The sequence below is a fragment of the Zeus faber genome (assembly GCF_960531495.2).
Source record: "Zeus faber genome assembly, chromosome: 2".
In the NCBI taxonomy this organism is placed as follows: domain Eukaryota; kingdom Metazoa; phylum Chordata; class Actinopteri; order Zeiformes; family Zeidae; genus Zeus; species Zeus faber.
Window position 1 is genome coordinate 23,232,827 of NC_137189.1, and position 25,951 is coordinate 23,258,777.

Genomic DNA, 25,951 nt, shown 5'->3' on the forward strand with positions numbered 1-25,951 from the left:
CACATATGGCCCTCGGGTTGCCAGTTTGAGTAGGCTTTGCTGAGATCGCTGAGGCTCGTCGGCGTGGTCGAACGTAGGCTGCGCTACGCGTCTCCACGTTCGGCCACTGCGCTTGAAAACAAGTTGGACAAACGCCTCGCACCACATCCACACGCACCGTACGCGCGGCCAGCGAGCTAGCGTCGACGTCTCCGAGCTAGCTTAAACACGCGACGCTGAGCGGGCGCCGCCGCCGAGACGCCGGCGCACTGCGGCGGTACGCGCACCGTCAGGAAGTGGAGCGAGAGAGAGAAGCGACCGCGACCCCGACTCCACGCCCGGACGGTGGCCCAGCGCGTTGACAGCGCCGCTACACGTGGCCCCCGGTCGAGGCTCGCCGAGCGGGTTCGAACCCAGCAAGCTGCCCGCCCCACCCCCGCCCCCTGCAGCAGCAGCAGCAGCGTCCCTGTCAAAACACCCGTGCGGAGCTTGTTACATACCCAGTTAAAACAAAAACAAGTCACCGAGTGCAGCCGTTTTCATTGACCGGGGCCGGGTTACAACCGTTTGGACAGATGGACCCAGTCGGGTACATGAGAACCAGCCTGGTCGCTCCAAAAGGCAGGCTCGGCTCGGCTCGGCTCGGCTCGACTCTCCCCCCCCTCCCCACCCACTCATCTCCGCCCGCCGAGGCGGTGTCGAACGCGGCGACGGGACGTTGCTTTCCCGGGTTTTTGTCAGGGAGCGGAGGTTGTTTTTGGCTGCGCTACTCTCCAACAGAAACGAAATACAGCTCACGGCGCGAAGCTCGCCAACGAGTCGGCCGCCGGGCACCACTCCGTCGAAAGGGCGGCCGACTGAAACGGAGTATAATTACTGAGGACCAAATGAAAGCCAAAAACCTCCAATGCATAATTAATGTTTAATGTGACCTCTCTACATTTTCTCACTCCACCAGAATAAATAACGTTGGCAGAAGTTTTTTTTTTTTTTGTTTGTTTTTTTTTGCGACTCGCACTTTGCATTTCTCTGACAAAAACAACAACTAAAACACGTTTCTGCGACCCGTGGTCCGCGACTAAATACATTCTTTTGACGTAATTCGAGATTCGAGAGGTTTATTCGTCACATACACACTTTCATACGCGATATGCGGTGAAACGTCTTTGCAACGCACCCGGAGATTATGCACAATAGCTACTAAACCGGACATAAAAGCTAAACCTAACTCCTACCGAGGAACTAACTGAAACTAACTGGTTCCTAAAACGTAATGCAGTTAGTAAATAGAATAATATATATTAAAAAAAAAGACTCAAAGAGATAATACAAAGTGGGGGTACAAAATAGAAGGGAATATAGTTATGTACGTATGTATGTATCTATTTATGCATGTCTGGGAAAGGCCATTTGTAGGTCCAGATATGAGATGACTCCCGTGAGAACTCATTCAGTCATTCACAACTCGGGAGCCAGCCGACTCACCTGACTATCGAGCTCCGCGCACTATACGCAAACAACCAACAACGCACAAGTCGTAAAAACCGAATCGAAACCGTGTGACTGTTCAAGAACCGAATCTCAAACAGGAGTCAAGACCGCTCATCAGCCGGCGGGGTCTCGTTCTACGCGGCCCGTGGCAGCGGCGGCGAGGAGGCACGAGCTCACGGTGCCGCCCTGGCGGTTTAAAAAGAAACGAAACCAAATTAGAAACAAAAAACAATAATAATTAAAAAATAAAAAAAAACGCTCTGCTCCGACGTGCCTCAACCACGAGGAATCAACCAAAATATAGTCAAGGCATTTTCAATGCATTGAACTATCAACCTCGTGATGTGACACCAGTACAATCGCCATCGAGCGTCGGTGTTGTAGGGAGCCTCCACCTAATCTCGTGAGTTTGGTCAATGTGGTGACTTTCTAATAAGACTGTGAGTGTGGTGAACAGAAATCTACCTCCAAAACGCCGTTTGAAAGGAACAACAGGTAATTGCTCGTCGGTTGCCACAAATGACCCATTATAAAGCGATGCCGTTGCTGTACTAAAGCTAGACTTCACACCGAATCCTGCAAATGTCTCTCAATGCCAGGAAACTTAATGATTTTAAGTAAATAAATGGTTTTTTTTTGGTCATCCATAGCCTGTGATAGAAGATCAAAATAACTAACGATTTACCGTCCGATGGATGATGAGGACTGACCAAATGTGTGTCCAATTTGGGCAAGTTTGGAAATTCCTTGTTCCATCTTTTTTGCTTTTGTCTTTCTTATTTTGAGCTACACTTTTGTGTTTGTATAATAATCCACACTCATGTTGTTCGCCAAACTTCGCTCATTTAGACTTGTTAACAATTCTACATTGTTGACAAGTGATGGATGATGACCTAAGGATTTTCTTTGGCAGTTGTTGGTGACTCAGCACATATTACCCAGCATACATGCAGAAGCGATTCGCTTGTACATCTGCATGTTGTAACGTTAACAGTGAATGAGCAAATAAAACAACTACTCATGCAACACAACATTTAGTTTAATTTATTTATTTTAGTCATGGATCAAATTGTTGTCAATTTACTACCAACCCACGACCATAATTCCTATTTGACTTATGTGGTATACACCGATCAGCCACAACATTAAAACCACTGACAGGTGAAGTGAATAACATTGCTCATCTCCTTCCAATGGCACCTGTCAAGGGGTGGGATATATCAGGCAGCAAGTGAACAGTCAGTTCTTGAGGTTGATGTGTTGGATGCAGGAACAATTGGCAAGCGAAAGGATCTGAGCGACTTTGACAAGGGCCAAATTGTGATGGCTAGACGACTGGGTCAGAGCATCTCCAAAACGACAGGTCTTGTGGGGTGTTCCCGGTATGCAGTGGTTAGTACCTACCAAAAAGTGGTCCAAGGAAGGACAACCGGTGAACCGGCGACAGGGTCATGGTGCCCAAGGCTCAGTAATGCCTGTGGGGAGGGAAGTCCAGCCCGACTGGTCCGATCCCACAGAAGAGCTACTGTAGCACAAATTGCTGAAAAAGTTAATGCTGCTCTGATAGAAAGGTGTCAGAACACACAGTGTATGGGGCTGCGTAGCCACAGACTGGTCAGTGTCCATGCTGACCCCCGTCCACCGCCTAAAGCGCTTACAATGGACACATGAGCATCAGAACTGGACCATGGAGCAATGGAAGAAGGTGGCCTGGTCTGGTGAGTCATGTTTTCTTTTACATCATGTGGATGGCCGGGGTAAGAGTCCAATCTGATGGAGCATCTGTGGGATGTGCTGGAACAACAAGCCTGATCCAGTGGGGCCCCCACCTCACAACTTCCAGGACTTAAAGGATCTGCTGCTAACGTCTTGGTGCCAGATACCACAGGACACCTTCAGAGGTCTTGTGGAGTCCATGCCTCCACGGGTCAGAGCTGTTTTGGCGGCACGAGGGCTACACAATATTAGTGGTTAATAGTGGTGGTTCTAATGCTGTGGCTGGTCGGCGTATATACAATTGACCGAAATGGTTGGAGGTACGGTGATGCTTTAAAGGTGGCTTTGTATCAGCGCTCAAACCAATTCCATTGGATACATTAATACATGTCAAGGGCCGCCCGACGTGCCAGGGGCCCGGGCAGTCCCAAACCCCAGTGCAATCGCCCCCCCAGCCCTTCCCAAAGCCCTGCCCCTGGATAACATACTAGATGTTATATCAACAGAGCTAGAGGCACTATAACTGAACCAGATGAAAAAAAAATCAATTTGAGAAAAAAAAATCTGAAACAAATCAAATAACTTATCAAAGACACAGAGTCCACATTTAGCATGAATTATAGTGCTTTATTTTTTTAGCGGTTGTTATAACACTGCCTGAACTATGAAATAGCAGCACATAACTTCTAAAAAACAAGAAACAAGTAACAAGGCTTTCAATATACAGGTTACTAACGCATTTTGGTCGGCACAATATCCCGTTACCAATCACATACAAATCACGCCCCCGCAAAATGGAGAAATGAAGTGCTTCTCAAACCCATTGTCATTTTACAAATGGCCCACGGTTTTTCATTCAATTTGTGTGTTTTCTTTATTCTGCCTCGCCTAAGCATGTCATTTCAGTTACGTTTTTAGATCTTACAAAATCTGTGTGCGGGTGGGGGGGTGGGGTTTGATATAAAAAAAAAAAGATAAATAACTTTGTGATAGGACTTGACAATATATATCAGTCTCACATGAGGCAGAATACAAAAGTTTTCTGTGGTCGACATTAGATAAACCAGATATAACAGTAATGATGTTATATCCTAGTGGGGCGCGAGGAATTGCAAGGGGCCGCGAGAAAATGAAAAACAAATTGTTTGGTGGGGAGGGACTATTTGTTAGATATTATCTGTTATTTTCTTTATTTAATTGAAAATAATACAATTTGTTCATATTTAAATGAATTTTCATTATTATTCTTATTTATTTCATTACTTGTGCACCTTTCTGCCCCTGTCAGCCTGTGTGAATAGTTAATAACAGCCACGAATGGGTGTGACTATACCTGGTTTACTATAAACCACGTTAGTTTGCATAAGACCCTTTTTTTTTTTACGTCAAATCCTTGAAATCCGAGGGAGGGGGGCTCTGCAAAAAAAAAAGTTTGAATACCGCTGATATAGAGCACGTCATGGCAGATGACATTTTGACCTTAAAGTGGAAACAGAGTTTTAAGGAATAACCTCAAAATTCTCATTTTCCATTCATTGATCAAAATTGGCCCTTCATCGTGAAATCTCTTAATCCACCAGCAGCAATTACTCAATAAGTAAAAAGTGCTTCTGTGGCATGTGTGTGTGTGTGTGTGTACTTGCATGGAAAGACACAGGTAATGTTTTCAAATGTTTAAAATAGGTTGAAAAAAAATCCACTTCTGAAAAGATGCTTCTTTATCAGATATCAGTACTTGATAACTAATGCAAACCATAACGTCAACCGAAATAAAACATGTTACAAATACTACTTTTACTGATTAATATACTTCTATGACACAGGGCATTGCTCGAAAAGGCATCTGACGGAGGGATATGAAACGTAATGCACTTTGAACCAAAGCATTTTTCAACCAAACCTTTTAATGTATAGGCCCTATTTTGTGATGCACTCATTCACAGAAATAAAAAGAGCACAATGTAATGCGTATGGCAAACGAAAGAAATTAAATCCAAACAATTACTCGGTGAATTTATATATTATTTTCCTTTAAGAAAATGAACAGGAGTGCTCTGACAACGTGAGAGAAAGAAACAAAATACATTCAGAAATGCAAAAAAATGAAAATAAAAAAATAATTAACAGGAGTACAAAAATATCCGCGACGACTGCTCCCCTGATATCCACCTCAACTGCAACTACTGTCAAAAGAATGCCACGGACGTACAACTGACGAACCACCATCCATAACCACACACCACTAATATCAAAGATACAAAATGCAGAATACATAAAAACATTACATGCTATTGGTTAAATATGCCGGGAGGTTAGATCTACAGAGAGAGAGAGAGAGCGAGAGAAGGCCCCTTCTGTCGTCTTATGTATTTATTTGTTTTTGTCCTTCATCGGAGGGAGGGAACCACACGTCGCGTACCTGAAGAGGAAGAGGCTGCATGCTGTCATGCAATTCTCCCCGTCGTCCACCCGGCCACAAAAGAAAGAAATGAAAAAATAAAATCAAAATTAAATGAAACCCTCCCTACACACAAAAAAAATAAATAAAAGGTGGCAACCGGTTTGGAACGACCCCCCCAAATATTTGGTTTAAAGAACCTTTCTCAGAGTGTAGGCTTTATTCAAACAGGGGTTCCCAAACTGGCGTTTTGTAGAAATGTGTTCAAAGCTGTTTATTAACTGACCCTCACATTTTTGTCGGAACATTTGTAAGACTTATAGGGTTAGGGTTAAGACGTGTTATATTTGTGCAACAGTTTATTACAGGCAGATTGTACTGTATGTGTATACGGCCGCTTCTGGAAAGGGGGTTGCTAAAATTTCTTTAAAATGTCTTTGTTTTAATTACCCATGCATCGGCTAATTCATAATGTTGCACGGTATGTATTGACTTGGAGCCGCCCGCTGAATTTGTACGGCCGAGCACCATTCTATAAGAAACCTTTTTCACATCCCAAAAGAACCTCTAGTGCAGCCTTATTTTTTTCAAAGAACCGGCTAAGAACCACTCTTTTTCCTGCGTCTGCTGAATCCGAGCTGAAATAATGACGACGTGAGAGGAGAGGACTTCATCTAGTTTATCGTTCCTATCGGCGCTTTCATCACTCTTAATTGTAATTTGGCGAATTGCGGTTTATTCGCTGTTGCTCTTTGCTACTAGCTGGTTCCAATCCTTTGTTTTTGTATATGTTTTCCATCATTTTGTGAATTTCTGTAACACGCTTGTTTTCATGTGCAATGCAAAACACTTTGTGAGATCTGGTTTTAAAATGGTGCTACATTTAAGGTTATTGTTATAATTGTATTGTTATTATAATTATTGTAATTATTATAATTATTATTATTAATATACTGATCAGTACCACTCCACTGCACTGGAAAAAGCTGCATCCCGAAAAAAATGTATCCAGTTCCACTTTAGAATCGGACATTTCAGGAATAGGTAAACAGTATATTCAAAAGGTGATGAGAGACAAAGGCAGGGACCTCAGATAAACGTTATGAAACAATATTGATAGAGGCACCACAGTCCTGTCTAATAGAGAGCGACTGGACAAGTCGGACACTCCTCCTTTCTCGGGGTTGAAGCAGCGTTTTCGTAATCGAAGGTTTCACTGTTGTTTGTCAAAAGAGATGTCCGTTTGTATATGTACACACCGCCCGGTACGCTGCCGCCTTCGGTACTGTGAACCGAAACCAATTCTGATCCCCCTTCCTTCTACTCTGCGGCCACATCACACATTGCCTTGTGTTGTTGTTTCTTCGTCCCTTTGACTTTCCAGCTGACCTGGTTTTAGAAGGGCTAAGGTTGGACGGGTGGTTCCGCCCACACACCGAGGGGAAGTCGGGAGTCGCTGACGCCGACTGACCGCGCTTTTTTAAGATGTCGCTTTAACTGCAGGCACAGTTTTTTGGTTGCTCAGGAACCTTAAAGGGCGAGGACGTTTTGCTTCCGGTAAAAGTGAGTGTCGGCAGATGGACTAATATCGAGGTACGGAACACATATACGGTCGAATGCAAATGCTTCCGCAAACCTCCGTCTCACTTCACAGTTCTTTTTTTAGATGTTGGTCCGCTGACGCTTACCTGTCTCTGGGTTGGTGTCCATGACGCCGGGCCTCTTCAGGTTCCACTGGTCGATTTGTCTCTGCCTGTCCTGCTGCTCCACCTCGGACTCGCTGGAGGAGCTGCCCGTATTGCTGCTGCTACTGCTGCTGCTGCTGTTGCTGTTCCCGCCCCTGGCTCCGCCCCCACCCCCACCCCCACCCCTGCCGCCGTAACCCGAGCAATCTTTCCTCTTCCCGTCAGCCTTCCCTCGCCCCCCCTTGTCCCTCCGCTTGCATTCCCCTCCCGCCTTTTCGGCGGCGCAGCTCCCCGACCCCTCCCCCATCTCCACCTGGACCTGCTCTGCCACGATGGCCGTCATCGTCGTAGTTGTCATCGGAATCACCTCCCTCTGATCCACCTCTACCCATATGGTTCCGACGGGTGGCTCTAGCGGGGCGTAGTGGAGGAGCACCTGCTGCGGGGGCTGTTGCACCTGCTGGCCGAGCTGCGGGTCCATCTGGGGCTGGCTGTGGTGCTCCTGGTGGTGTTGGTGGTGATGGACCTGTGCCTGGTGCTGGATGTGATGCAGGGGTTGCAGCGGCTGGAGCTGGAACTGCTGTTGGTGCTGCTGCTGCTGCTGGTGGTGGTGGTGGTGGTGATGGTGGTGGTGTTGGTTGTGTTGGTGGTGCGGGTGCTGGTGGTGCAAGTGATGTTGGTGGAACTGCTCCACGATCTGCTTGTCCACGGTCTGGATCAATCCTCTCGGCTGGCTCTTGAGGAACTTCTCAAACTTCTTGGAGGCCTTCTTGTTGGTCACGAACCAGTCCTGGGGAGGCAGACGGCGTTCGACCTTGGTCAAGAAAGTGTTGTTCCTCGCAGCACGTACACGCTCACATCCGCTTTGGCGTGTTTGGCAAACTCAATTAGAACAATGACCATTCATTTATGATTCCAATGTCACCAGCGACATTTTATAACCGCCGTCTAAGAAAACATCGTCTGGAATCTTTACCTGCGAATGGACAGAGTTGATGTGGTATTTCACTCCGCTCTCCGAGTTGAACTCCTTACTGCAGATCAGGCACCTGTATTTTCCGGCCTCAAAGTCACCCTGCAGATAAAACACAGGAGGAAACCAATGAGCTCTATTAGAGGGGAGAAACAAAACTATCGATCCGCATTGGAAACAAAGAATAAAGATTGGGAACTTTACGTTTTAAGCTTTTTTTGCTGCCAGAATAGGAAGTTCTCTGTGCTTTTATGCTCCTGTGTTATTTCCCCCCATTAGTGCCAAGCTTGGTAAGCCTTTTTACTTTGACTTTCAAAAAGAAGAAAAAAGCACAAACTAAATGAAAAATAAACACCAATCCAAAATATGTGCCATCGGGTGAGATCATTGCAATCGATACGATTTCTTAAAACGGAGAACAATAATGTCTTCAGACTTACTAGAATGTTGGTTCCCAGATGAAGGCCGGCTTCTTTTAACATCATATTGTTACTTAATTCACTTATTTTCATAAAAAAAACATAGCCTAGCCCACACCATGCATTTAAATCCGTGAGAGCCGATCTCTCAAGTACATGAAACACAAAAATGAATTACATATTGTTTTTTACAATGTTTATTTTATTGTTAAACCAACCTGTGAAGCTAAAGGAAAATTTCCACTTTGAGGTATTCTATACTAGTGTACTTTCGCTGCACTTGGCAAATCCATATCCTAGTTGCATTGGTTGTGAGACAAGAGAGCGATGTGTCTTACCCGTGTGCAGAGCCCGAGATGGGCTTTCAGTCCCGACACGCTGGTGTATGTACAGCCGCAGCCCTGCAGAGGGGAAAAAACAACATTCTCAATTTTGTTCTTCTTAATCTTCTTAACTAGTGAATTTGGTTCTTCTTTAGTTTCTTCAATAACTTTCAGAAAGCCATTCAGAATGCACTTTCAACTTAATTTAATATTACATTTGTACATTTACATGACTTTTTTTTTTACATAAGATTAATTAGATAGTTTTGAGAAAATATGTTTCTAACTGTCTTACTAATAAATAATAGCTATTTATGAGGATTTGAGGATTATTTATTAATAATAAAAAATAATAATATAATAATGTATTATTATTATTATTATTATTATTATTATTATTGAGGTGAAATAAGTCACCTTTTAAAGAGAAAATAAGACTTTTGGCTCTCTCCATAGATCAATTGTTTTTTTATTTTATCAAGGACACATCTTGTAATAATTTCTCACCCCATTGGCAGATAATAAAGAAGTATTTCCCCCTTCTTTCCACCTTTATTCTGACATAGATTATCTGTTTTACTGATGATAATAATAACAATTCACATCATTATTATTATTATTATTATTATTATTATTATTATTATTATTATTATATTATTATTACCTGGTTGGGACAATGGACTTTCTTCTGCAGTTTGACTTCGTTCTTCCACTTCCTGAGCACCTCTTGGCTGAAGGCTGGCAGCCCGGGTCGGGCGTACTTCAACTGGAAAGGGGACAATGTGAGGAAAGACCGTTACCAGAATTGCTTTGTCTTGTAGATATGCAAGTACATATTCACAATGTTCGTATGTGTCCCAGACTAAATCTTGTTATTAATTGACATGACATATCTGTACTTATTTGATTTTGTTTAGTCTATTTGAGTCTATTCTATTTAATAGGGATGCTGCATGTTAATAAACATTACAGAAAATGGGCCAAAATGGCCACTTTTCATCTGTTGTCCCTTGCTAGATGTTACATGGGCTCCCTAAAAAGAGCACAAAAATACAAGTACAAAATACAAGCATACAGTCAAGTCAAAGCGGAAAGACAAATCGTAAAACCACAGTTTGGCTATACAATTTGATTCTTTATTCTGATGTGTTGAACAAATAAAACACAACCTACACTTTTTGTTAAGATATTGATTAAAATGGTGGATTCCCTCATCGGTTCCCTATAGAAAAAAGGGAGAGTAGAGGTACAGTAGAGTAGAGGTAGAGGAGAGAAAGCAATAGAGTTGCGGTAGAGTAGAAGGAGGTAGAATAGAGTAGAGGGAGGTGTAATAGAAAAGAATAGAGGTAAAGTAGAGGTAGAATAGAGGGGTAGATGGACTAAGAGGGGCGGCCGAGTAGAGGGAAGTAACGTACTGTAGAGGGAGGTAGAGTAGAGCTAGAGTACAGGGATGTAGAGTAGCAGAAAGTACAGGAGAGGTAGAGTAGTGCGTTGAGCTCTCAGGGCTACTGTATGGTAGAGTGCAAGTAAAGTACAGTAGAGGTAGAGGTTGAGCAGAGATAGAGTAGAGGGGGCAGAGTAGAGTAGTGGTAGAGCAGGGTAGTGGTAGAGTAGAGGGCTATATATTGGTACATGGAGAGTAGAGCTGCATTAGCGCCAACATTGTGAGACTGTGTTGTGACGGTCATCATTACGCAGCTGTCCTATTGTAAGCCTACAAGAAAACTATATATGGTCCACTTGAGAAACCATACAAAACTTTATGAAAAAACTTTACAATGTTTTACAAAAGGTAGGAAGGAAGATGTAATCAAACCTTTTTGTCATCCGGCACCAGGTCAGACTGGAACTTCCTCTTGGGCCAGTCCTTGGGCAGCTCGTTGTTGGCGATTTCCGCCAGGTGGAAGTTGGCCACTTGGGCCGACGCCCGCTGCACTCTTCCACTGGCCGTCCTCTCTGGGTTGGCCTCTCTCTCTGCCTTCACCGCCTCATCTTCTTCACCCTGGTGCGGTGCCTGGTTAAAAGGCACAAAGAAGGAAACTTGTTGAATATGACTGAGATGTTTGCTGCAAACTGCTGTACACCTGTGGTGTGGGGATGGTGTGGTGAGCAGCACCTGACCTGGATCTAGGTGATTGGGATCAGGGTGGCTGCATATCCGTTGCTCGTTGGTTGGGCTAACGAGCAATAAGTTAAAACCCCCATTCCCACACACACTCAGGATAGGAGCCTGTATCATGACATGTTCTAGCTGCTCCTGGGCTAATTCCAGCTAGCCCACTCTCTACAATAAACTGGTGTCAACAACCCCCACGTGTCGGAGGGCTCTAAAACGCCACTTGGGTGGCGAAACTGCCACACTGGAACCTGAACAGGGACGCTCCAGCATGGGGAAGGGACACAGAGGGGCCGTTCGAAGATGTCCTGGAGCCACCAGCGATTCAACAGGTGGCCCCAGCTCCAACCATCACCCAACTGGCAGCAGCATCAGCCAGGGGGTCCGGCGGAGGACCGGGGGAGAAGCAAGCGCAGCAACAACCACAGGTAACTGCTGGCAGCTTCTCCGCCCAGCAGCCATCGCTGGGACCATCCAGCAGCCAGGCCAACCCTCCAAGCAGCCCCCGTGACAGCCAAGACCGGCCATGCCCTCACCAGCCCACACGGTAGCTCATGGTCCCACGCTCCAGAAGAGAGGAGGGGAGCCTGCATTGTCGCTATGGGGGAAGGAAGCTGGTTGACCGTGGTGTTCCGGGAAACCAGGTCCCCTGGAAGGCCAAGACCGGCCATGCCTTCACTAGCCAACACAGCAGCTCGAGGTCCCACGCTCCAGAAGAGAGGAGAGGAGGGGAGTCTGCATCATCGCTCCGGGGGAAGGAAGCCGGTCAACCGTGGTGTTCCAGGGGACCAGTCACATTTTTATTTGGACATTTGTTTGTTTCAGGGGCCAGTGTTTTTAGTATTTTAGGTATAGGAACCCTATGTCAGAGTCTGTATTTTAGGCTTGGTTTTTTTCTGTCCTCTGCTTGGTGGGGGGTGGGTGGGTGGGGGGGGGGGGAGTAGGCTTCGGCCAGGCCGTCTCCCTGGCCTCAATTTGGTGAGCAGCCACACCTGACCTGGATCCAGGTGATTGGGATCAGGGTGGCTGCATACCTGTTGGTCGGGCTAACGAGCAACAGGTTAAAACCCCCATTCCCACACATACTAAGGATAGGAGGACATGTTCTATCGGCTCCTGGGCTAATTACAGCTGGCCCACTCTCCACAATAAACTGGTCTTAACAACCCCCCGTCGTCTGTGTCTCTGTCCCGGAGGGCCCTAAAATGCCACTTGGGTGGCGTGTGGTGGCGAAATTGCCACAACAGCTGACTACATAAAATATATCTTTAATATCAAATCTGCCATATATCTATTTTAATCATATATCTATTTTTCGTGGTCTTCAGCACAAGAATACAAATACATTACAGAGAGAATTCTGTAGTTTGAAGACAGTCATCGTAGTGAGTTGCTTAAAGTGATAAATCTACCAGTCAGTTATTCACATATTCTTGCAATACTAAAATATATCCTGCACAGAGTCATAGTTGTGTTTCAAGGCCATCTCCATCTCTTTTCACAGCAGGAGTGTGAACTTTTAGAACAATAATCTGGTATATGTTGCAAGGTACCGGAAAACTGTTCTTTCTGGTGGTACGGCATATGCCATATTATCATTTCTTGTCTATGGCTTTGTCTATGTAGTTATGAATTATTCGCTTGTTGTGTTGTAGTCTACAGTACCAAGGCTTGGTGATGGCTCTATGAATTGCATTTACTAGTGAAATACAATGTCACTTACGGGGGCGTGCTCTGATTTGAGGTGGTACTCCAGGCCAGCCTTGGACTTGTAGGCTTTCCCACAGTGAGTGCAATTGAGCACCAACTTCTCCAGCTCTGACTCCTCTTTCCCGCACTTCTTCATGTGGTACATGTATCCCATGATGCTGGTGAAGGCTGCTGTGCAACCCTTTTGTTTGTAAAAGGCAAAAAAGAAAGGACAAAAGAAACAATGGAGAAAGCGTTGTTACATAGCTTTGCAACTGGCATTGTCTACTTAAGTGTTTCCAAAGCTTTTTTCTTCCATGGCACATTTTTTACATTGAAATAATCCCACAACAGACCACTATCCTTTAAACCACTAAAAATGCCATAAACATGCATTACTTTGCTTGTTTTTATGGCATACTAATAGTGATGCGAGATTCGCCACTGATCACTCAGGAGTCGGGAGCCACTTCAGAAAAAGAGCGGGCGAGCGAGTCGCTCACAAACACAAAATTCAAGTCCAAGGCAAAAAAAGGCATTTTGCATAATTTATATTGAATGAATATGGATGAATCAAATGAAGAAAGATTCGAGAGAGTAGAAAATCGAGAGAAGAATCTCAAAAAAGCAATCGAACCTTTCATCACTTTGAATAGTTCTCACTTTGAAACTTGTGCCTTCTGGAACCGAAGACTTTGAATAAGTACGGACTTGCAATTTTAATTTTCAACACAAAAGCTCATTTCCATTCTTTATCTTTTTAGATGCAATTTGAATGAATGTCTCAGCACACCTGGCACGCTCTTACAGCACACTAGTGTCGCAGCACAGCGGTTGCAAAACACTGGCTTTGGTTTTTGACAGACACACAAAGAAATATCACATCGCAAATTCAATGTTATTGTTCATACAGGGGAAGATGTTAAATCTCTTGAAGATATGGGTGAGAACTAAGGACTGATTGTGGAAAGGGCGTTCTAATCCACAGCAGGCCGGTCGGCTTTATTCCTAAGTATCCTCAGCCTTACCTCCCTGGAGCACTTTAACTTGCCCAGCCTCTTCAGAATTTTCCGCAGTTTGTCTTTGACAGCTCGTTCATCCAAGCCATTGGTATCGTCCACCGAGGGCTAAGGAGGATGGAAGATTAAGAGGTAACATAAACGGGGGTCAATTATGGCTGTATTCCATTCTAAAGCTTAGGCTAAGTTATGCATTATATTTGTGCTCGAACATTGACAATTTAGAATTTTCTCGCGCAACTGTTGGCACAGCAATTTCCTACATTATAAAGTCTGAACCGACCTAATCATCAATAAGAAGAGATTTAAAGCCATGAAATTATGCGTGAAAAAAACTTGCTTAATACAGTTATTTATCAGAAATGTATGGCAGTGACTGTGGAATGTATTGCAGGTGTTGCAAGTGTCGAAAAATAGAACAGAAAAACATGAACATATACATACGGCTGCACATAACGGCTATTTTTAAAGAGCTATGTTTAACATTGGTTGATAATTTTGGCTGTAAAACTTTGCATGTTAAATTTATATTGGTATTTTTAAATGACCTTTGTCCACTGGCTCACAGTAGATTTCGTAGTAGTAGTAGTAGTAGTAGTCGTTGCTTATGGTTAATGACTGATTCATTATTATTGACTATCTCTTTGCCAAAATAACTTATTGTCATAATACAACAAGCCACGGCCACCTAAAAATCTGACATTGCCCGCGAACTTGAACATGACGTCACATGGGGGAGAAGGGACAGAGCTAGTGCTACAGTGAACGGCAACTCGGCAAGAGATGCTCAAGAGTGTTTTCATTTCAGATTTTGATTTATTTCTGAGATCCGTACTTGTATGAAACTAGGGCTGCCTCTTGAAAGTCGACGAGTCGAATCAACAGTTGGAAACCGGTCAGTCAACTGAGATTCTTAAAGTCGAGCAGTATTTTTTTATTTTTTTGTTTTTTGTTAACTCGGTGTGAATTACAATAACAGGATAAAACAGATATCAGCTTATGAATGCCCAGGGATGACATTTCAATGAGGAATCATTAAACAAGGGCAATCATAAACATCTTTTTTTGTGTGTGAATCGAATGCGGCCCCTTTCCTCCAAATAAAACAACTAAAAACAGTGTGGGGACGGGGCACCACTCAGACCCGTTAAGATTATTTTCTGCGCATAACGCATGGAGAGGGGGTGACAGGGGATAGAGTCAGAGAGAAAGTGGACCCCATTACCCCATTTCGTTCCATACCGTTCCTTACACACTTGTTTCGTTCAATAAAGAGACGTATAACAAAATAACCTAATCTCAAATAAAAAGACAATGTCCTGGCATGCCGATCGCGGGCAACCCATCGCTCAAGCGCGCATCATCCGTGCCATCGGAAAGGGAGACAGGTGTGCCCCCTAGACGGCCGTTTATCTCGCCTAAAGGAAGAGCCGAGCTGTTTCCTACCTAAACGAAATATGGGATTTTATTTATTAAAAAATTGATTTTCTGTGTCAATCATCTTTACTCCTAATAAATCCCACCACAATCCTGCTATGAAATCACCAGCCGCAATATAAAAATGTTTACATGTTTACATGCCACGATGTTTTGCCCTTTCTGCACGTAAAAAAGGTTATTTTTTTATTATTATTATTATTTTCAAACAATCTTCTCAATAAGCCCCATGTAAATTCATTAAAAAAAACTGATAGTTGCTCTTTAATGACATACCAAAATGAAGACACACCAATTGAGGAGTAGTGATATGGACAAGAAAGTATTTAATTATCATTCTTAGACCATCTATCCGAAAAGGGCTGGAGACAGCAGGAGCTAAAGAAGAAGAAGAGTGAATGGCCTCACCAAGTGGCTGTGGTCAGCCATGATGTGGTACTTCATCCCCGTGGAGGACTTGAGCTGTTTTCCACAGTGCTGACAGGTGAAGGGTTGCTGCGAACCAAAAGGATCATGGTAACTTTGCATGGCTAGGAAGTGGCTTTGCACAAGTCACCGCAGCAGGAATCAGGCAGCAACACCCAGTGGGCTGCATCAAGAACGGACAAGGCAACCTGGGTCTCAGGATCGTCTGAGAACACAATATCCACTCATTTCAAAGACGAGGCGGCGATTGCAAATGCATTACTCAAAGCAACAATTAGAGAGCACTAAAGGAAGCCATGGAAACTACACCAACATCGTCAAACAGGCCTGCTCCTCCTCCTCCTCCTCTACGACGCTTCTTATCCGTCGCAGCGGAGGGGTCTTGCAGCGCCGGTCATTTGGTCGCTGAATGTTCAGCCATGCTTGTGCAAACTTAAATGAAACCAGTTCGGGGATATAGGTGCCCTAGGTCTGGGGGTGAGGGGCATCCTAACTAAAACTGATGTTTACAACTCTAAGAAGTACAGATTCACTGAGATAATATAGACAAAAAGATGGTTGTGCAGGTAGGGTGCCCTACCTTTACCAACGTTAACTTTGCTTGTTGTGTCACTTGCGGTTTAACATTTATTAAGATTAACGGTTTCTGTGACAGGTCAGGGGAGTCCTTCAACTTTTTGGAGTAAAGCCAGTTGCATGCGGTGGGGGGCCGCTCACAGGCCCCTCAGAACTCCCAGTTTAACCTCCTTGGCTGCATCTATTGCAAGTACCTTGGATAGTGACGTTCATAAGGAATTGTATTTTAACCAAACTATCATGGTGATAAGTTGTGATACATATTATAATACACACATTGCACACACACCGGTTTTCACACTTAAGGGAACGTGGGTGTAATTAATCAATAATGTTTTAGGTCTCATATGCTGATCTACATTTACTGTACTGTTGTAGGCAAACAGCCTTATAAACAGTTTTAGGCAGAGCTCAAGCTGAAATCCACTACCCCCTATCCCCAGCAAACATTAACGCCTTTCCTTGTGTATCGAACTGCACTGGCACAATCAAGATAGTACAAGGTGGGACAAATTTTAGTCAGGTGAGAATACTCAAGCTCTGTGGTGAGAGTGGTCGTAACGGAGCAACAATCTGTAAACACAATCGGTCAACAGACATTTTTCCTTTTCAAGAAGAGAATGGAGCTCCACATCTCCAGGACCCAGGGAGCTCAGTAACACAGGGGCTGCGACAGTGAGTACACACCAGCCTGCAGTTCTCCATGTGTTTCTTGAGCCCCTCCACCGTCTTCCTGCTGACGCTCTTGCACTTGGGACAGGTGACCCGGCCTTTGGCCAGTATCTGGAGCTGCCAGCGCTCCTCTTGGCTGCCTGTTAAAAAGAGAATTACTCGGATTAACATACATCATTCAATCTTTCACAAGTTTATCTGGAATGAGGTGAATTGGCGAGAGCAAAGGCTGTCAGAAGAAAGGATGTTCCATGCCATTTAGCATGAAATTGATCATAAAGAGTTGTATGGATATAGAAAAGGTGATTCTTGCTCATAGAGAAGTGAATGCAATATATTGAACAACAACTTACAACAATGTAGAATCTATAATAACTTAGTAAGTACATGGTAATAATTTATCATCTGTACCCTATACACCCACTATATATACTATATACAGTACCCACCACCTATATACCAATAGCTTATACTGTACACAGAATTGCATTTTATATAGTCTGTATATTTCTATATATTTGACTATTTTTCAGCTAATTGTGTATATTTAGCTTTTTTGTTTAATCTAAATTGTTATTCTATTGTATAAATATATATATATATATTTTTTTTTTCTTTTTTCTTTTTTTGCTATTACTGTTCTGTATTTCTGGTTATTTGTGTATGTTCGAATATTTTTAGTTACATTTTTATTATATATTTATATTCTTTTAATGACAAATTGTCTGTAGACAAAAGCACTAACCCTTACCATGAGAGATTTCTCATATATGAAAATATACACAAACATGGATACATTACGGAAAGGTTCTTCAAAGACCTAATGTGCCTAGAGGGCTGAACTGTCTTCGCCTTACAAACGACTAACTAACCCCTAACGCTAACCCTAAGTATATCTCAGATAAACAGGTTTGCAATAACTCTATTTCAAAATGTTTGGAGACTTCCACTATCAGCTATTAACATCTCATCAATTTGTGCAGTTCTTCTAACCCGGAGGGTAAGACGGAGGCTCCTTCTTGGTGGTGAGGACCAGGGGCTTCACGTCCTCACTGGGCTGAGCTGCAGTCGATTCTGTGTTGCTTTGGATGCCCGAATCTGAACCTATAGTTGAAAAAAATAAGAAATAACAAAAATGACTTGGACAAGGTAAACTTTTAAGACTGAACTGAGGAAAGAATAACTCGTCCACCTGCCCCAAGCATTCAGCCAAACAAGGGGAAAAGGGGAAAAGCAGACATAATGGTCACTTTGGGTGAATTTTACATAATCCCACAAACATTACAATATTTTATCATACTATTTTTTTAATTTATTATCATTATCAATAAATTGTACGTCAATTCGGCTGATTGAAATTTGTTTCCGTGTGTTTCAGTGTCAGGCTTATTTTACTCAAGAAACCAAGTAGTTTAATGTTGAAGTGTCAATATCCTGTGTAGCTGCTGCAACCCTTGATGGACATGAATTAGGTTGCAGAGTTTTTTTGCTATTTCCCGTTGTCACCTTAAATGTAGTGCAATAAGGTAAATCGTACCAGGTTCTCTACTGTCCTGTGGGGTCTGTGGGCAGCTAACAATAGCCGCATTCCGCTCCATCTCACCTCTCTGGGCTTTCTTCATCGCCAGGTCTAGAAGAAAAAAAGAGAAGCGCACACAGGTTTATCACGAGGAAGCGGTCCACTTGAGATCTACTATAGCACATATACACTAAATACACTATAGCACTATATACTCTATGTGCTGAAAGTTCTTTTTCATTTATTCAGTGTGAATGTCTAAGTGATTTTAACAATTGCTTCCAAAGATAGAAAAAACAATAAACCAACTTGATTGATTTAAGTGGGTACTACATGACAAACTGAGAAGGATTTTCCATAGCAAATACTATTCTATAATACTGCTACTAATACTGTACTTTTTACGGAGCAGTTACATAGGCCAGACATTGATGCAAATTGGAACCCGGTATGACTTTTCTTTCAAACAAAGATATGGACAGATTTTGCAAATTCATATAGAAATTAAAATACCCCCATGTATGTATGTATGGATGTCAGTATTAGTTGTATTGCTATTCGGCCGACAATTGGTATTGGTGCATCGCTACTTAGCAGACTAACAGCTGGGTGAGGACACACTGCAGACTTTATCTGCCGATGATAAACTGCCACGTGGTTTAACATTTAACGTAACCTTGCTGAAAAAATTTGCAATCTCACAACAAGAAAAGTCATTATCATAAGTGAGACTGAGTATATATATATATATATATATATATATATATATATATATATATATATATATATATACTGTATATAAATTACAAGATTTTTTTAAATTAGCAGCGCCCCCCTGCAATTCCTTCAAGGACCCCTAGGGGTCCGCGTACCGCAGTATGGGAACCCCTGATTCATACATTACTAGCCGATGTAGTTGAAGTAAGTACCAGGCCTCCAGACTTGTGAGTCTCCTCTGTCTCTACTGCTGCTCCAAGCTTGGTCCTGGCTTCGACCAGAGCCCCATCCGTGCTCGTGCCCGGAAGAGGGCCTTTCCCTTCCCGGTTCCCTCCCTGGATTCCAAGCCTGATCCTGGGCTCTGTCTCTTCCGTTTCCCCATCCCGGCTCGGGGCCTCTATCCCGTCCCGTGGACCAGGCCTGGTCTGGCGCAGTGTGAGCCCTGTCCCTCCCTGGAACCCACGTCTGGTCTTGACCGGAATGTCCCGCTCTGTCTCTGCCCGAGTTCCAAACCTGGTCCTGGGGTCTTTCTCGGCCCGTCGGCCAGTTCTGCTCGGAGCCCCGTTCCCGACTCTGGTTCCAGGACTGCTCAGCGGGCTGAGATCTCTCTCTGCCCGGTTCTGAAGCCTGGGGCCACACTTCCTTGGCTACCAGCCTGGGAGGAAGCCTGGCGGTGGATGGGACCAGGGAGCCTGCATCCAAACCGTTGGCTAGGGTACCCGAAGACATCGAGCAGCTGGTCGTGGCGTAATCTACGTTTCCTGTGGAAACACTCTGGAGGTCCTCATACCTGAGTGGTGGATGAAAAGAAAATGACACCTTAATTTAGCCATATCCGACCACACGCGCCTAAGGATTATCCTGGTGGGATTGGATTTCATTCATGTAATTATCATTGCACTGCTGCCTCACAGCAAGAAGGTCCTGGGTTCGATTCCCGCCTGGGGCGCGGTTGGCACCGTGCTCCGGCGGGTTATCTCCCAAATAGGAGACTTTCTGTGTGGAGTTTGCATGTTCTCCCCGTGCTCACATGGGGTTTCCTCCACCTCACGTCAGTCAGGACCCCCACCAAAAACATGCACACATCATCGTCTGACCAGCGATGGACACTCATCACCAGGTCCCCGGGCGCGTCCACGAATGCTGCCCACTGCTCCTGGCTGTGCCCCCGGAGGAAGGACAGGCCAGGATGGGTTAAACGCAGAGGCCTCATTTCACCGGCCACCATCCAAAGCATGTGCATGTGTGTGTGTGTGTGCATGTGTTGTAGTGTGTTGTGCTGTGTGCCGATTAAGGATTGTTCTTCTTCTTCAATTAAAAATGGAAGAGATGAGCATACATTATGGGGAAGTTTGTTTTTATTTTTTTTATCCATAATAGGACCACATGTATAATCAAAGCTTCTGGGGTCTTTTGCTGATACATAGAGGTACTTTTGAAAGGCAGACTTTATGGGAAAAAACTTTCATCCAAAACAGAGAAGCTTGAGAAGATAACGCTTTAAAGAATTTTTTTTTTTAAGATCTATGTGAAACTATGCAGAGAGAGAGAGCATCCTCATTTTTGACATCATCGTCAACCATATTACAATAGAATCCTGCTTATCCGCACTTCACTGATGTTCAGATTTTTCCAGACAAAGTTTGATTAATTGATTATGATGTGAGTCCATAATGTGAGTAAATAATGTAAGATATTTGTTTAAATTAACCAATTTTCTTGATCTAGTTACAGCTTTCATGTGAATTTCCCAAAGAATCATTCTTGTTGTGTTCGGATAAATTAGATGCTACCGTTGCTAAGCAACTGCTAAGCGCCATTGAAGTTTAAACTAATTCAAATCGTAAGCTGGATTGGTGCAAAACCTAGACAGAGGTCACCCGATGACCGCTGGGAGGCAGGATCTGTGTGTCGGATGGGTTTTCAGATTCAGTGTAAATCTGGCATTTAGGAAGCTCATTCACAAAACTTTTGATAAGAACTTAATATAAAGTGGAAAAAATAAATGAAAATTTAATTTGCACTGAATGTAAATTTTGTTTTCCTAATTTCCTCATTTCAATTTTTGTTAAAAACCTTTTACATTTTAAAACGTAACATTTTAAATCTTTCAATAAAATCCAAATAAATTAACAATTTTATAGAACTAAAAGAATGCCAATACATACATTTAAAAAAATAATAATAATTATTATATTAAAATAGCATGTCATATTTGGCAATGGTAATTTCTATGGCTTCCTGTAGCAGCCGAAATTTGTCACTAATTATCCAAAGTTACTCATTGCACTTTTAGTTTGACATAGTTGTCACGTTACACATTCAATGTTTGATTTCCTAAAATGTAATTTAATGGCAGACAATTTGTGAACTGACCCAAGCCGTTGTGTAGCATACAGTATACTGTTTATTACAGACCATATTTAGCATTTTGAATAAATTAATAAATAAATGAATAAATGATATAGAACATTGTAATAGGCACATTCATGCTATTTCCTCATACAAAACAATTGCTTTTACGGCCAGTGTATAAATTAAATGTGATAAATAATAGGAATTACTGACCTTTTCCTCCCATAAGTCCTTTTCATCTTTAGAGCATCTTGGACTTGGGATTCATCATTCTAAAACATTCAAGTACAGAACTGTGAAGTGGAGATCCAGCGGCATGCACAAAGTTAACAGATTCGTTGGCATTAGATATGGAAAAATGGACAACGACAAATGAACAAAACTGAAATATGACAGAAGTACACTGTCTTAGACTTATCATATCAGAGACAATTATGACGACGTTCTAGCCACTGTTGTTAGTCAACAGTCTAACAGTGACTGTGAATATAGGATTCTTGTGGTTCTGAATAGTAAATGTGTGCTTTTCACAAAATCTCCACCATGTAATTGCAGAAATGTGTGACGAATCACAAACATTTTGCATTTAATAGTGATTTAAAAGAACTTGAAAAAATAAACGTTTGGATAAGTGTGTGATATCATGCGTTGTCATTTATTCACGCTCACCTTAGAATGTCCAACAACGCTTAACTCAAAGGCTCTCTCTGGTATTCGCTGAACAACTGTTAGAACGGACCAAAATGTGTGTTATTTTTCGGACAGATCCAATATCTGAAGTTCTTGTTTAAAGTGCCAATGTCGAAGATTTTCATTTAAATAAATGTCTGTTAAATCACCATCTATCGCCGAATGAGGTAACACAAAGGTGAATGAGCCTAATGGCCCACCGATGAAAGCCCTTGCATTTGCAGTTTTCTGAGTATTAAGAACCGGGTGTCTGTGGCGACTTTCCCGCCATGCATTCAAATTCATGCCTCCCTTCATAACAATACCAGGTCGCCAGTAGACATGGCCACCTGGAATCGTTATGGAGGCGTGGCTCAGGTGCTAACTACCAACTGACTGACGTCACACAGGCGATACTGATTGGATCTCTGGGAAGTGAGGTCCACAAACACATTACCACTTTTCACCGCAGATGCCGCCAAAAACAATAAAACAGAAATCTTTGAGGTTGCCGCTTTAAACAAAAAGAACAAACAGTCTAGATTTCTCTATCCTAACTGCTATTAGGTCAACAACAAAAACATGTATGTGCATTACAATCACTGCAGAATTACGTTTGCATGAATGATGATGAGGCTGTTTTGAAAACTCACTGTGTGTTATCTCTTACTATAGTAGATACATCAATCTTTATACATAAGAGCTTACATTAGACACAAATTGCCCCACCAAATATTTGCTCGAAAATTGATCATTTTGCTTAAAAAATATATAATTATTTGACTGTGTTCCAAGTTAGTTCTACGTCATCCCAGTTGCAATGCTTTGGGGAGAAGTACCTGCACTTGCACGGAGTGCAAAATGCTTATCTGTCTATTCGGTTCCTGACACAAAATCCCCAACATTCAATTTCCACCACCATTAAAGGATAGGTTTGCTATTTTTCAACCCAGACCTTATTTAAATATTGGTTATAATCGCTTGGAACTGTTTGCTTGACTTTTGAGAAACATACCGCAATATGCTTAAATGCAGTGCAATGAGGCAAATGTTTAACCCTATAACAAGCCTTTAACAAAAGATTATTGTCGCTTATATCGCCTTTTCAAACACAGGAAACTAGTCACATGTGTCTTTGTGTATTTATGTTTCTGTTTACACATCTTCTTTACATGTTCATACACATGTTTCCATGTACGTAAAAATGTATGTAAACATGCAAAAATACACTTATATATTATTTCATAAATGTAAAAAAAACATGTTTAAAAACATGTTTTGGATAACAGTACCATCACATTATTTTTAAAACTACTTTTTGCAATTTTTGTAGTATATCCAATGTATGATGTGGGCGACAGTAGGTTGCCAGAGGGAAGTGGCCCAACTTCCTGTTTCTAGTCTCTTACTGTACATTAGCAGGGATGTAGCCAAAAGAGCTCATTTCAGAAGTACAAAAGAGTAAATGAAACCCTGAAAAACCTGATAAAATGCAGAGATTGCAGCAGAACAGTATTTGTTCCATTTACCATATCAAGACTGCACATACTGTATATTGTGAAATTCCCATATTCGAAAACAAAGACGAAAATTGTTTTTTTGCCCCATTTGACAGCATTTAAGAACAGTGAAAACTGCAGCAGAGTGGAAAGTTTCTCAATAGTACAGCGTTCAGCAAGGTTGCGCAGTTATAACTGATAGGAACCGAAATTTCTATATGGCCCGGGTTTAAAACTAGTGAATCCATCCTTTAAGGACCACCTTGAGTGTTTACCTGGACATGGCACACTTTTGGGTTGAGACTGGACCGACTTCCTCTTTCTTGGCACATACAGGGGTGACATGTCCCCACCGACGTGTGAGTGGTCCATTTTAGGAGAGACGGGACATGTTAGAGATCACGGCTGTGAACACAGAAGGAAAAGCCATTATGAGATACAGATGTTTTCTCTTGCATCAGACAGCTGCACCTGACTTCTGAGGAGCAATACCTCAAGACTCCTACCCTGTCTTAACCTGTCTTTAATACGACCATTCAACCTATTTTTCGAAATATACCTTTTTTTTATTGTTGAATATACCTAAGTATGTATACAATTGCATGCTATGATAGATCCTTTGATTCAAATCAAGATGAAAACCATGACTTGTTTTTTCTTTTTTCTTACTGTGCTTTTCCATCTTTGGAATGGTATAACAGGCATAGATAAACGTATGGATAAAAAGATACTAATGCTAGACAATATAATTTAAGAGACATGCCCATTAACTGAGCACAGCTGGCCTGAGGAAAAATCGACAAGGTGCATTAATTGTCACTGAGTCCCAAAGGTTTGGCTACATTTTTGTGAAAATACTCCTGTCAACATGAAATAAATAAATCTACGGTAACACAAATTATTTGGTGTTAATGGCAGTAATTGACCAGGGGTGAGTGAACTGGTGTTATCAGACCAGTCGTAGGCACTTATTGTTTGGCGTTCAAATTAGTGCCACAATACTAGAGGCTACTACATAATCGTAGTATTACACAGATAATAGATTCCTCAATATTAGTGACGGTGACTATGACTGTATGGCTGAGTGGGATTTGAGCCAGGATCTGAAGCCCAAACTTTATCATAAAACTGTTTTTTTTTTTTTTTTATAATTATTTTGTATTATTTGGTTTATGAATTGATTCATTTTTGCATTTCACAACACTATCCACAGACTGCAAAGCACACAATAACAATAATCATCATCATCATGATCATCATAATCATTATAATAATCATGAATGGAGGCAGTAAGCCACTTATCCACCATCATAACAACGTTTAATGTCTTTGTATTATTTCAAACATTCATTTCTACATTTTTTTTCTACATTAATTCGAAGTAAGTAGGCTACAGTCAAAACTGTCAACAACTAGTCTATAGCAAACCACCATCATTGTCTGTATAAAAAGGGGGTCGCTCTTCAGCTTTCACTCCGTCTTTCTGTCCTCGGTTCTGCGGCCAAACGCAACAGCGCCGAACTCACGCTCCTTCTTCTTCTTCTCCTTCTTCTTCTTCTCCCCCCCTCCTCCTCCTCCTCCTCCTCCTCCTCCTTCGCTCACTTTCCCGCTACGACGACCGCGATCCCCAATTCCGATTTGTTTACCGCAGCGTCAACAAACGATCCGTACCGTGCGCTCTCCCCTCCGCAAGGTTAACGCAAGCCTCCATATCTTCCCCCCAGCTCGTCCGCCTCCTTCGCCCGTCGCTGGCACTAAACGGCATCCCCGGGCCGGCCGACGGGGCCTCCGAGAAAAATCCCGCACGGGGGGGGGGGGGGGGGGGGTGTTGGGTGGTGAAAATAATAATAATCTACATCAAAATCTATACCTATGCGATTTTCACGGACACGGACGCCGCCATAAATCGGTCATATTGGGGCGTAGAGCCTAGATACGCCCTCACGGTGGCGGAGAACAAATAAGGACCTCGTCTCATTCAGTGGCGCTGTCCGGGGGGGGCGGGGCCACGGCCCGGCCTGATGGGCGGTTTGATTCCCGTCCGTGATCGACGCCCTTTCGGGCCGGTTCCAGCGGAATGAGCCGAACCCTTGGGAGTGAACCGGGACGTGCGAGTCGATACGGCAGCGGTGCACCTGCCTGCTTGTAATGACCCCCGCGCCCCCGAAAACCGTTTGTTTTTGTCGAGCTGAGGATCAAAACCCCCAAGGGGTCGACTCGCGAATTTTTCGAGCCGGGGCCTCGTTACGAACGCTCGGTTTCCCATAACAACT

The 25,951-nt window shown here is 43.0% G+C and overlaps 1 protein-coding gene across 1 annotated transcript; it reads right to left on the reverse strand.

Annotated features, from left to right (window-relative positions):
• Nucleotides 1-176: 176 nt before the first annotated feature.
• On the reverse strand, nt 177-25,396 carry znf512 (zinc finger protein 512; the record flags this gene model as incomplete). Its single annotated transcript, XM_080023740.1, has 19 exons — nt 25,350-25,396; nt 23,954-24,083; nt 22,180-22,235; nt 21,724-21,782; nt 19,368-19,945; nt 18,457-18,549; nt 17,913-18,023; nt 16,935-17,059; nt 15,654-15,740; nt 13,818-13,916; nt 12,824-12,991; nt 10,801-10,998; nt 9,649-9,750; nt 9,000-9,062; nt 8,246-8,344; nt 7,273-8,059; nt 4,627-4,665; nt 654-836; nt 177-445 (listed from the first exon to the last, which is right to left on the reverse strand). The coding sequence occupies exons 2-19, from the start codon at nt 24,048-24,050 to the stop codon at nt 177-179; spliced, it is 3,213 nt and encodes a 1,070-aa protein (XP_079879866.1). The 5' UTR covers nt 24,051-24,083; nt 25,350-25,396.
• Nucleotides 25,397-25,951: the final 555 nt, after the last annotated feature.